Here is a 12232-nt window from a genome sequence, read left to right as displayed (position 1 = left end):
CATCTCTTTTTCAAACCATTCTCTGATGGTTGTGTGTGGAAATCCCATAGACCATATAGATGGGCGGAGCCTCCGTGATGTCATCCATAGGTTTCTGAAGAGCTGAATTGAAGCTCGGTGGGCGGTTCCTACCATCGCCATCTTGGCAGCGGCATGCGTGTCGTCTCACCCGGAAAATACAAATATGGGCAAAGAGGTGGAGCTGAGAGGGGGGTGTGAGCGTCATGGTGGATGATTGACATCTAGCGAACTCTGAGCTGCCTGTAGCTAAAAGCTAACCAAGCCAACCCGGAGATAACAGGAGCTAACCAGCTAACGGAGGTAAGCGGGCTAAAGCTAAGTCACATTGTTAACCAGCTAAAAACCGCGGTTGTTCTACGTTCTTCTTACTTCAAGTGGGAGATTGGTACCTGTTAATCAAAAGCACATGCCCCTAAATATGCTGAATTTCGAGATTAAATTACTTCTAAATGGGCGAGTTGGAAAAAAATTCACTCCCCTCACAGTTGTCATGAAGGTAAACCTGAACTATAAAACTGAAAATGGATTTTTGAACCAGGCTGTAAACACGTTTATTTCTGCCATGAAGTCGGCTTTTTTAACATGGGAATCTATGGGAATTCGCTCTGTTTTGGAGCCCCTAGTGGATGAAGGGGGAACTGCAGTTTTATGTACTTCTGCATAGGCTTCACTTTTTACCACCGGAGGCTCCGTCCATCTTTCATATACGGTCTATGGGAAATCCCAGTAAACTCAGACCAACAACCCACCACGTTAAAAGTCACGTAAATCCCATTTCTTTCTCCTTCTCATGTTCACTTTGAACTTCAGCCCATCATCTTCATCATGTCTACATGACGAAATGCACTGAGTTGCCATCATGTGATTGGCTGATTTGTGTTAACAAGCCGTTGAACAGGTGTAGCACACGAAGTGACGAGTGAATGTATATTTAATGTCTACATATGTTCCATGTTTGTATTATACGCAGAACCTCCATTGATGTTGTTGCCATGAAGTAAATGAACTTTGCTGCGTGACCTAACTCGACCAAACTGAGAAACTTGATCTTTATGGCAACTTTTTTTTTTTTTTTTAATGCATTCAACAGTTTCTCCTCGTCTCGCTTTTGGAACCGTTTTCTCCTCGTGATTTCCATTTACTAAACATTTTTATCCCAGAATACATTTACGGTTTGCTCTAACGTCATCTTCGATCACGTGCTTGACATTCACAGCTGTCTAACAACTGGGACAAAAAGTGAAGGCAAAAAAAAAAAAAAAAAAAGAGGGAATGAAATAAATAAAAGTCTTGGTGGAAATGCCTTTCCACTCCAGCGTGGTACATCTCTCCCAGGTGACTGCTTAGCTCTGGCAGTAATTGAAAACTTGCCCCTGGCTCTGTGTGTGTGTAAGGTTGCTTAAACGTGTATGTGTGAATGAGCAGGGTGCATGTGTGTAAATCATGAAGCATGTGTGCGTGCGCTGACGTCCGTTTTGCTGCATTTCAGCACACGTATGCACGTATGAGCGTGCATGTGTGTGTATGGTTATTCCACAGGTTCCACCTTTGCCGATCTCTGTTGTTTGAAGTTCAATCACTTTTCCCAACAGGAGAATGAATTAATAACATGTTTTAATACAACCCTCCCTTATTGCCCCCCCCATCCCGCCCCACCCTCTTTATGCTCTTCCACAACAAGGGGCCAAATCTCTTCAGCATTTCAAGCCCTGTGAGCTAATTTGACAGCTCACGGGGGTGACGCTGATTCCACTTCGCAGAGACAGGTACCCTAGGGCTAGCCAGCTGGATCGCAGCGGATGCTTACAGATTTGGCTTTAGCTTCATGCTGGGTGTCATCTGTCTCTTTGGTCTGGCGCGGGATAATTTTTGTGTGCGTACATGTGTGTGTATGTATGTCCGCCCTGACATCATGTGCCTGAGCAGTTTGTGCCTGGCAGGCCTTGTCTGTCCAGGTTGGCCATCAAACACAGCCAGCATGGCCCTAATCTGACGAGGCACTGCTCCAAACATGCCACAGCAGCCTGAGAAGTGTGTGTGTGTGTGTGTGTGTGTGTGTGTGTTTGAGTTTATGCGCATGTGAGTGCGACCCCCAGGGCAGACCCCCCTTTTTTTTTTTTTTTCCTTCTCCCCCCCTCCTACTTCTTGCCTTTCTCCTCTGCTGTCCCACGTCCAATATCACCCAGCACACACACACACACACACACACACACAACTGATGGAAAAACTTTAAAAAAAAAAAAAGCAAAGCATCATGACAGTCTAAACTTCTACTCAAGTTGGATGAACACATACGTTCTCCCAGTTTGTGTTTATACATTTAGAACCAGAGCTAAAAGAAGCGCCATCCATCCACCCTTCCATCCTTCCGTCCAGCATCTGTTGCTGTGATTACACACACTTTGCAAGACGCTCTTCTTCAACAGGTTTGCAAGCTCCTCCAGCTTGTTGCCTCTGCAGATTTCAACACTTAAGAGAAAAAAAAAAAAGGCAATCCCTCCCTATGGCTGGACAGGAGAGGACAAGGAGACAGCCCTTCACATGACAACGCACTTCCTAGTTGCTTGGGACGGGGCCCAAAATGGCAGCAGGGACTCGCTGGAAATGTTAATCGTAGGCGACACACTACTCTCGCTCTGTGCAAACACACACACACACACACACACACACACACACACTTCTCCAGTCCTGCCTGAATGCATGAGCGCCAATCTCCAGCTGAAAGCAGACAGGGCAGCGTTCGCAGGATGTGACTAGGTTTTTCTTCCATCTCGCCAAAACAGAAAAAGGCGAAACACATGAAAAGCGCAGGATGTTGGCTACATATGTTGATTTTCAGGCCGGAAGCCGCGTGCTGACACCGAGTCTGCCCATCAGGCTGCAGGACAGCATGACATGGGACGGACTCACTGCAAACAGAAAGTGTCTCTTCTTTTCTTTTTTTTTTCTCCTTTCTATATTACCTCTTATTCTATTTTCCGCTTTCACCCTCCCACCTCCTCACCCCCGTGGTGAACAGCTCTGAAGCATCCTTCCTCCTGCAGGCGGAGGGACAGGAGACTGGTGGCGCCCAGATGAGTGACCTGCTTCCTGTCCAGCCTCGGAGAGCGAGACAGACATTAGATTAAATGGGAATCTAGATACGCAAAGAAAAAAAAGGGCAAAAGCAGGTAGATGGGCTGCTGGGCAGCAGGTCCTCTCCCACCAACCTTCCTCCCCCATCTTCCTTCTAGCCACAGGCCTTGGCATCCAGTGAGTAACACCCCCCCCCCCCCCCCCTCCCCCTCTCCCATCACCGCCCCCCCCACCTGTTCAGAGCCACGGTGCAGTCAGTGGCGCTCAGCGTGTTGTGAACACAATGCAACGGCCCCGCGGCCCTCCGCCTGGACCTCAGTGTCAAGACCCAGCCAAGCCGAGAGAGAGAGAGAGAGAGAGAGAGAGAGAGACAGAGTCAACATGAGAGGGAGAGAGAACGCAGAGAAGCTAAATGCAGAATAATTATACCCGGTGGGTTCGCATGAGCACCGTTGTTACAGGGGTCTGTGGTCGGGGCCGGGGAGTAGAGAGGAGACACAGAGGCGAGAGCGTCGCCGGGGCGAGCTCGCAGGGCCAGTGGGCATGTTTGGTAAAGCAAACTCACACACATCCCGCCGCAGCGCTGAAGCACCGTTGGTGGAAGTGCTGCAGGAGATCATCTGGATGCTGCCGAGTAGGAACTCACAGGGGACAAAACACTCGTACACACACACCGTGCACACACACCATGGTAGAGACATAAAAAAAGAAGAAAGGTTGAAGGATAAATAAGAAAACATCTACACATCTGTGCATTGTATATTTTTGTAAATAATTAAAATTCATTAAAAAAAATCTTTAGTTTGCTTAAATTTGTATACAAACAATATAACACGGATATTTATTACAGTCCTTTTATAATTATATTTTAGGCTTTGTCAAAGGTATTAATAGCACAAAAATATTTGTTAAAAATCCTTGATAAGAATATAAATTAAATAAATAGAAATTAAAAATGAAGGTGAGCACTGTGACTGTGAGCAGAACAAAAATAAGGACAAGAATGTAAAAAAAAAAAAAAAAGAGAGAAAAAGATTATTTATTTTAGGTTTAACAACTCTGAACATTGCCTTTCTGTCTTTTCTTTTTCTGTGTTTTTTTATTCTTTAAGTTTTGGTAAGTGTCCCAGAAAGCCTTTGTGCACTGCAGGGGTGTCAAATGAAAAAAGTAGAATTCTCTTAATAGACCTGTGAGACTGAAATGCAGCGAAACCCGATCTCCTCTCGTGCAACGAGCCAGCGCATGCAAGCTGCAGCCCAACATCCCAGCGCCTGCACATGATGATGCAGAGGGACAGATATTTCCTCGTTATGCTGATGTTAGCCTGCCTCTCCTAACCCTGTAACGCTGCGCAGATCTCAACTTTGGAGAAGTTTTACAGCTTTTTTCTCGCTCCGACTGGAGCACTCTGCGTTTCCTTTCTCATCTTTAACATCAGTGAATTTATACTTTAAAATGCAAATGAAAGTTATTCCTAATCATGCATTCAACACTCTAAATTAAGCTTAATATTGTGTTCATTCTGTCAAGAGATTTTTATTAATAATTTCGTGTTAATTCAATTTATTTCAGACTTAAATCCTTTAATATGCACCCCAGACTTTAATCTAAAATAGAGAATAAAGTGTTTTTCTTTGCTTGAGGTTTTGCCTGTTTTAAATATCTATGTGACAAAGTATATTAAATAAAAGCTTAATTTTAATTCAAACTCTTTTCATTTACATTGTAAACTATTTTTTAAAAAGTATGTTGCTCTGTGGTATAAATATGTTAATCAATGCTGGGTTTAACTTGCCCCTCTACCAATGCCAGGGTTGATCTTAATGTTTTTAATTTCCCCCTGCAGAATCATGAATAAACAGAAACAACAGAATGCACATTCCTGTCGGTCCTGACATGTTTTCTTGTCAGACATCCTCTCGTGCTTTTCACAGCAAACCTGAGGCAGCAGCAAAGGACTCCAGTTTGTCCCTCGGCTGTTGATCAATCATTTAATCTCTTTAATAGGCCCCAATCAAAACTAATGGTGCATGTAATAAGTGTTTAAGTAAACAAATGTGGACAGTGAAGGGGGGGGGCGACTTAAGTGGCATCTTAATGATTTTGCCTTAACTGAGCGCGACAGTTCGACTGAATTTGGGACTCAGGAGCAAACTTTTGACAACTAATATGCAACGTTTGCCCCGAACAATGCCTCTTCTCACTCTGGCTGAATTAATTTGCTCTTGCCACGAGTGATGTGTTTATTAATACATTTATGCCAATATATTTGAATATCATAAAGTGGAATAAAGGCATTTGTTAAGCCAGGATAAATCAGGCACTCATGTGTTAACAGCTGTGGATGTGAGAGATTTAGTGCCATCTAATGGTGAAAAAGCTTAAAACACGTTTTCAAGTTAACAGTGGTGGAAAAACATCCAAGATAGATGCCAGTCTTCCCAGTAGAGGATGTTCCAGCAAGTTCAGCTCAGTTTCATACTGTGCAGTGCTCAGAGAAACTACAAAAAAAAGACCTACATTTTACATACAGTCAGAATGTTCAAGTTTAAGTTCATGGCAATAAAATTAGAAAAAAGACTGAACATGTATGGTTTGTTTGGAAGGACTGCAGGTGAAAGCCTCTTCTCTCAAAAAGAAACATGGCAGCATGGCTTAGCTTTGCAAAGCTGCTTTGAATAAACTGCAAGACCTCTGGAACAATGCGCCTCAGACAGACTAGACCGAAGTGAAGATGTTCGCTCATCACAGCAGCTTGTTTGCAGAAAACCATGCACAACATAACAGAGCAAACACCTCGTACCACTGTGAAGCACAGTGGCAGAGAGATAATGATCTGGGCTTGTGCTGCAGCTGGAGGACCTGGACACCTTCCGGTCACTGAGTGGACCATGAACTCAGCTGTATATCAAAGTATCATCAAGTCAAATGTGATACTATCTGTCTGACAGCAAAAGGTTGCAATGATGAAGTCAAAGTCCAGATCTCAACCACACTGATGTGACATATGAGCTATTTAGAAACAAATGCTGCAAACCTCAATAAACCAAAGGAACCCTGTAAAGAAGCAGACCAAAATCCCTCCACAGCCATGTCTGAGACAGATAACATCATCCAGAAAATGATCACTTCAAGATATTCCAGCTAAAAGTAGCTCTACAAGTGGCAGAACAATGGACGTCCGTTACTGTATTATTGTTTAACTTTTGTTGCGTAAAATTTGTGCAGTAGAAAATGTTATGTGATGTTTTAACATATAATTAGGGCCAAACAGTAATAATGAATCTTTAAAACATTGCAACTCAAACAAGATGTGATTTTTTTTTTTTTTTTTTTTTTTGTTCCACGTGACTGTGTAAGTCTGAAATAATCCTTGATAGTTATTAATATAAGATTTATCCTTTATGAAGCTTCTGAGTTTGTATTACATATTATACTATAACCTTAACACTACTTATACAATCTTACTTATGCAATCATTTGAAATGCTGACTAGGTTATCTGGTTGTTAATAAACAGAATTTCACTCAGATTCTGCCGGTTTTTCCAGATTAAAAAAAAAAAGTTATATCAAAATGGCTACAAATAAACTACAAGTGCTGCTCGGAAAACTTCCGGGGTGTTAAATAAAAAACCTAATTGCCTTAGAAAATTCCTTTGTAACTTCATTAGATGCCGTTATTGATTTAAATGTGTTTAAAATAGTGAAGTTGTTGCCAATTCTTCTTCACCATAGTGCAACACTGACATCTGCTGTCAACATATACAGTCTATGGGCAAAACAGACTCACAAGTCACCATCATAGACAAGCAGGTAAATAAAAGACACATACTTACATAAATGTCATTGCATAATATCTCAGAGAAGAGTGTATTTCGTGCAGCGTTCTCTAAAAAGTGCGCAAACTGCGAAAGGAAGGACAGTGTTAGTTGCTACACCCCTCTTTCAGCTGTTTGGTTCCGTCCAAACCCCGGAACCCGGAAGTATTTGTAAATATTGACCATTTCAGTCACCTGACTTTAATTAGGTACTATAGTTCAGGTCCTGTAGTGTTATTTACAAAAGAAGCGAGAAAGCTGTAGCTGTTCTATATTATTACCTTCTAGTGAACTGACAGCTTTGATTGCTAATAGTTTACCTAGGTCGCCTTAGCATGAAGCTAATGCTAGCTGAAACGCCTTACAGTTGCAAAGCTAACGAGCTGCTTCGCTGAAGAAAATATTTCACAACAACGACGTTTAGTAGAGTTTATAATTATGGACAAGATTATTAAAGGTGAGTTAAAGGCCTTTTTTAAACCTTTACATTTTTTTGTTTTACACTGAGTTGACCTAATGCAGCACAGAGCTAATCAATATGTTGCTGTATAACAATATTTGCATCTATATCTTCTAATTAAAATACTGAAAATGTCATATTTAGACATTTTATATGAACTGTGTTGATCCTGCAGATGTGGGTGATATCCAGTCTCGGCTGTTGGACCACAGACCAGTCATCAATGCAGAAGTCCGCTACTTTGTCAGAGAGTTTGAGGTACTTCACATTACATGAAGATGTAGCTTGGTCCTCCATACACCAGACATGATGCTGCTCTTGGTCCTTTATACACCAGACATGATGCTGCCTGGTCCTCCATACACCAGACATGATGCTGCCTGGTCCTTCATACACCAGACATGATGCTGCTCTTGGTCCTTTATACACCAGACATGATGCTGCCTGGTCCTCCATACACCAGACATGAAGATGCAGCCTGGTCCTTCATACACCAAACATGATGCTGCAGACACTTAACACAGTGACATTCCCCCCGAAGAGCACTTTAACATATTCTGATAAGACATTTGTGTTGTGTAGTTGCCCCCATGAAGAAACCCCCATGAACCAGAAAGTATAAGACCTGGATCCTTTATTCCAAAAGTTTAGTTTTTTATTATATAAAATGCTATTGCAACTTGTTGCTGATCATTTATCACTTGTTCACAGTCAGTTAATGATTAAGTCTAAAGCTACCATCATACTGAAGCATTTTGATGAACACTAACAAGTACAAGTATTCATTTTAGTACATTTTTCTCAAAACATTTTTTATTATCCACTCACATACTGAGTATATGTAAGAAAGTAGCACCTCTAGAAGAAATGATAAGTATTAGCTGATTCGTCGTGATAAATGTACTTATCACCCAGGTTTCAATAAATGAGTCAGAAATTTAATTTACAAAAAAGACAATCTAAAACATCTAAATTTGAAGTTTCTTACTAGATAAATTCGTGTAGGTAGTATGGCTTGAATGACACTGCTGACTGATTCATTTTACTTTTTCATCAACTCCAAAACAGTAAAAAAAAAAAAAAAAAAAAAAAAGATCCAATGAATCTGATGAGAGTCAACCAGTCAAACCTGATCACTGATTCGTCGAACGGCAGCATCAACCAATGTCCTTCATCAGTATGAGATAGAACTGCATAGTAGTGGGAGTATTGTGGGACAAGCTTTGCGATAGTTACATTTACAAATATTACCATAAATTCTACTGTATAAAAACGAAACACACAGTATCCTTGTTCCGCGACCCCATTGGTTTGTTTAGGCCTGGATACATCTGTGGAATTGAAGCTGCGGCCTCCGGACCAAAGACAGAAAAGCCCATCTCGACTCTTTACATGGTGTCGCATCAGTTCATTTGCATTCTGTAATGCAACTTTAATACAGAAAAAACTCTGAGGTTTTACGGCAAAGATAAATATAATTATTTACCGTAACCACAGTGCTTCCATTGAAGTGCCGGGCTGGAAACACTAGTTTCAGCACCATAACTGAGTTTACTGTTGATCTGTCTGTTGTTTCAACATGTAGCCATGTTGACTGAGTGAAATAACTTTTCTTTGCGTCTGTTCAGGAGAAACGGGGCTACAGGGAGAGCCGGCTGCTGGAGAACCTTAATAAGATAGTGCACGGGACGAACGAGCAGATGCTGCCCACCAATTTAGAGGGCGTGACTCAGCAGCTGTCTGACGTCATTAAACGGCGTAAGTCATCTCCTCCACACTCACACCCGAGTTTTTTGTTTTTTTTTGTTTTTTTTTATTATCTCGTCTGTTATATAATTGGATTGCATTTTGAGATTTTGTTTGTTTTATGGGATGTTTTGTTTCTGTCCTACAGTAGAGGCAGCCAATCACATGGCAGAGAGGGTCCAGCAGAGGGAGCTAGAGGCACAGCAGGTAAAAATGCAAGCAAGGGAGTGACAGCAGGTGTCAGACCCATCCTCCATCAGGCTGGGCTCCTTCACGCTCGGTGCAACACATGATCTGCTTCCACCTTTTTCCCCAACTTGTCATCCTCGTGTCCTTCCAGAGCAACCATCTGCAGGCCAACATGGAGAAACTGAAGGAGGACTGGGCAGAGTTTCTGAAGGAGCAGCAGAGATTGAAGGAGGAGGTGGATGAGGAGCACGCCAAAGCGGTTGGAGAACTGAGCACTCGCTTCAGTGAGAAGAAGGAGGACTTGGCTCAGTTTTCACTCATCTGATGGAGACACTTTTTACAGGCGCGCACGCTCGTTTCTGCACGCGCCGAACAAAGCTGCTGTCTTCGTTTGACGTAGTCTGTTACTGGCAGGAGCGCTGCTCCTCTACAAGTCTGAGTTTTCCACATCATGAATATGAAATGCTGATTAACAGTGTGGCGGTTTGTGTCGCAGGCAGATGGATGAAAAGTCTGCAATATGTCATTTTTAAGCGAGCAGCCTGTTGATTGTTCCTTGGCTGTGAAGTTTTCAACATTTCAGATATTTAATGGATGGCTGCCTGAAGGCTTCTGATGATAAATGAACAAGCTGTTGAAAGGAACCCGAAGTTTGGCATCGAGGCGAGATCATTCTGAGCCTGAAACGCTCCTCCGAGCAGGTGTGTTTACAGTTAAAAGCCAAAGTTCAGACTGAAGTTTCTGCAAAAAAAATCAGCCTTCATCTGTTCTGACCTTTGACATCTGACCCAGACTTTAAGTAAAGTGAGTGTGAAATAACTTTCATCATGGAATGTTTTCGCTGTAAGTAGTCTGGATGCACAGCAGCATGTGTGTTTTGTTTGCTTTGCAATGTGTTTTTAGTCTAACATTTGCAGAATGATGCACACAAGGAAAGAATAACTGCTGTCATGAATGTAAATTATAAAAGAAAATGCAGCTTTTTGCATTTGAGTAAACATACAGATGTGCTTGTGCTTGAAATTCAGTCTTGTTTGTGTTTTACGCACAAATCTGTCAGTTTTTGTGCATAAACGTCATGCCAACACCTTCATCATGTTGAACATAGGAGAAAAAAAATACATGAAATATGAAAACAAAGTGACCTGTTACCATGAAATTGGTAACAGGTGAGTTAAAGTTTGACTGTTTAGAAAAGATTTACTGAGATTCTCAAATTAATTAATAATTAAGTTTTTTTTACTTTTTATTCGATCATCAAACCTTGTTGCCTTTTTGTCTTTTGGGCCAAATTAATTTCAGATCAGCATGTTTTTGGAAATATCTGCTTTGGCATCCTATAGCTTCGATTGTCTATAATCTCCAGTTTATACTCAACAGCTACTTTCTTAGATTAATTTACTCAACCTGTGCACGTAACAGTGATTGGTTGATCAGCCAATCGCATGACGGCAACTCAATGCGTGTAGTCATGAAGACATGGTGAAGACAACATGCTGAAGATCAAACTGAGCATCAGAAGGAAGAAGAAGGGATTTAAGTGACTGAACGTGGCATGTTGTTAAACAGCTGATCTGGGGTTTACACACAACCAACTCTAGGGTTTATAGAAATTGGTCTGAAAAAAAGAAAATATCAAGTGAGCAGCACTTTGGGTTGAAATGCAGATGTAACCCCACTGGTTAAAAAACAAGTTAAGCAGAACACTGATACACAAAAGACATCTAGCCTTGAAGCAGATGGGCTCCAGAAGACCACCAGGTGCCCCTCCTGTCAGCTACAAACCGGAAACTGACAACAGTTCTCACACACACACACACACACACACCAACACTACACAATACATCATCTGGTCCATGAGGCTCCATTCCAGCACCAGATTCAGATGGTTGGGATAGAATTCAGCGGAAACGACATGAAAGCATGAATCCATCCTGCCTTGTATCGATGGATCAGGCTCAGGATGCTCTGGTGCCATTTTTTCTGTCTGATTCCGATTCTTGCTGATACCAAATACCGATCTGATAATTGTGTCTATGAAATTTATCATTTTTATATTTGTATAATCCATAAAAACATTAGTTGATTAAGAAGTGAATGCACTCAAATAAAAGGAATTTTTAGTAAAATCTTGAAATTTGACACAGTGATCTATGGCTGTGACGATATGATTTTGTCCCGATTTGATTTGATTCCGATTTTTGTTTTGGATGCCAATTCAATTTAAATTGCAGTTCTCACAATTATTGAATATTGATGATTTTTTGTTGATTAGAAACAAAAAAACAAATGTACTAAACTTTATTTTGCTCGTCATTTTTCTTGGTTTCAATTAGAAAAAAAACAACACAGTAGCGAGACCATCATTCTGCCGCTATAATACGCAAAAAAGACAAGTAAAAAGATCAATAAAAATGACAAATTTTAGAATGGATTATTTTTATTTATTTAAAAAACTTTGATTTAACAAAAAAAAAAAAAAAACCTTTTAAAATTGTGAAGCAAAAAATCCCAATTTTTGATTGTTTGATTTGATTTTCCCACCCAAACAGTGAACGTTTTCCACAACATCCAGGAGCTGCCGGTCCGCAACAATCCTTTCTAAAACTCCAGCTGTTATTACAGTGGTTTTCTGGCTTTCTTCTGCAAATTCCTCACATTTGTAAAAAAAAAAACAAAAAAAACAATGAAAATAAAGAAAACATGAACATTTCTCAGATGACTCACATTATTTGCATCTTGCACAACAGCCCTGTGTTTGTGATGAGCGGGGGGGGGGGGGGGGGGGGGGGGGGGCTGCAGTTCTCACTGCACCAACATGAAGTTAACAAAGAGCACAAAAACAAACAAAAAAAACAGTGAAGAGGAAGAAGCACAATCATCTGCGTTGGCCTTGTCCATCACTCTGATGCAAGCACACGC

General features: G+C 41.3%; 1 protein-coding gene across 1 annotated transcript; it reads left to right on the top strand.

Annotated features, from left to right (window-relative positions):
• Positions 1 to 7101: 7101 nt before the first annotated feature.
• bloc1s5 (biogenesis of lysosomal organelles complex-1, subunit 5, muted) lies at positions 7102 to 11969 on the top strand. Its single transcript, XM_079260038.1, has 5 exons — positions 7102 to 7372; positions 7551 to 7633; positions 9004 to 9133; positions 9270 to 9328; positions 9462 to 11969. Exons 1-5 carry the CDS (start codon positions 7354 to 7356, stop codon positions 9633 to 9635), a joined length of 465 nt encoding a protein of 154 aa, XP_079116164.1. The 5' UTR covers positions 7102 to 7353; the 3' UTR covers positions 9636 to 11969.
• The last annotated feature ends 263 nt before the right edge of the window (positions 11970 to 12232 follow it).

This window comes from Telmatherina bonti (genome assembly GCF_933228915.1).
Source record: "Telmatherina bonti genome assembly, chromosome: 20".
NCBI classification, from domain to species: Eukaryota; Metazoa; Chordata; class Actinopteri; order Atheriniformes; family Telmatherinidae; genus Telmatherina; species Telmatherina bonti.
The sequence above is the reverse complement of the archived record's forward strand: the minus strand, read 5'-3'. Positions and strand labels throughout refer to the sequence as shown.

Bases quoted from the DNA above. Each gene is read 5' to 3' on its own strand.
- bloc1s5 (XM_079260038.1), top strand. The intron at 7,634-9,003 runs GTACTTCACATT...GCGTCTGTTCAG, and splicing joins ACTTTGTCAGAGAGTTTGAG to GAGAAACGGGGCTACAGGGA. The intron at 9,329-9,461 runs GTAAAAATGCAA...GTGTCCTTCCAG, and splicing joins GGGAGCTAGAGGCACAGCAG to AGCAACCATCTGCAGGCCAA.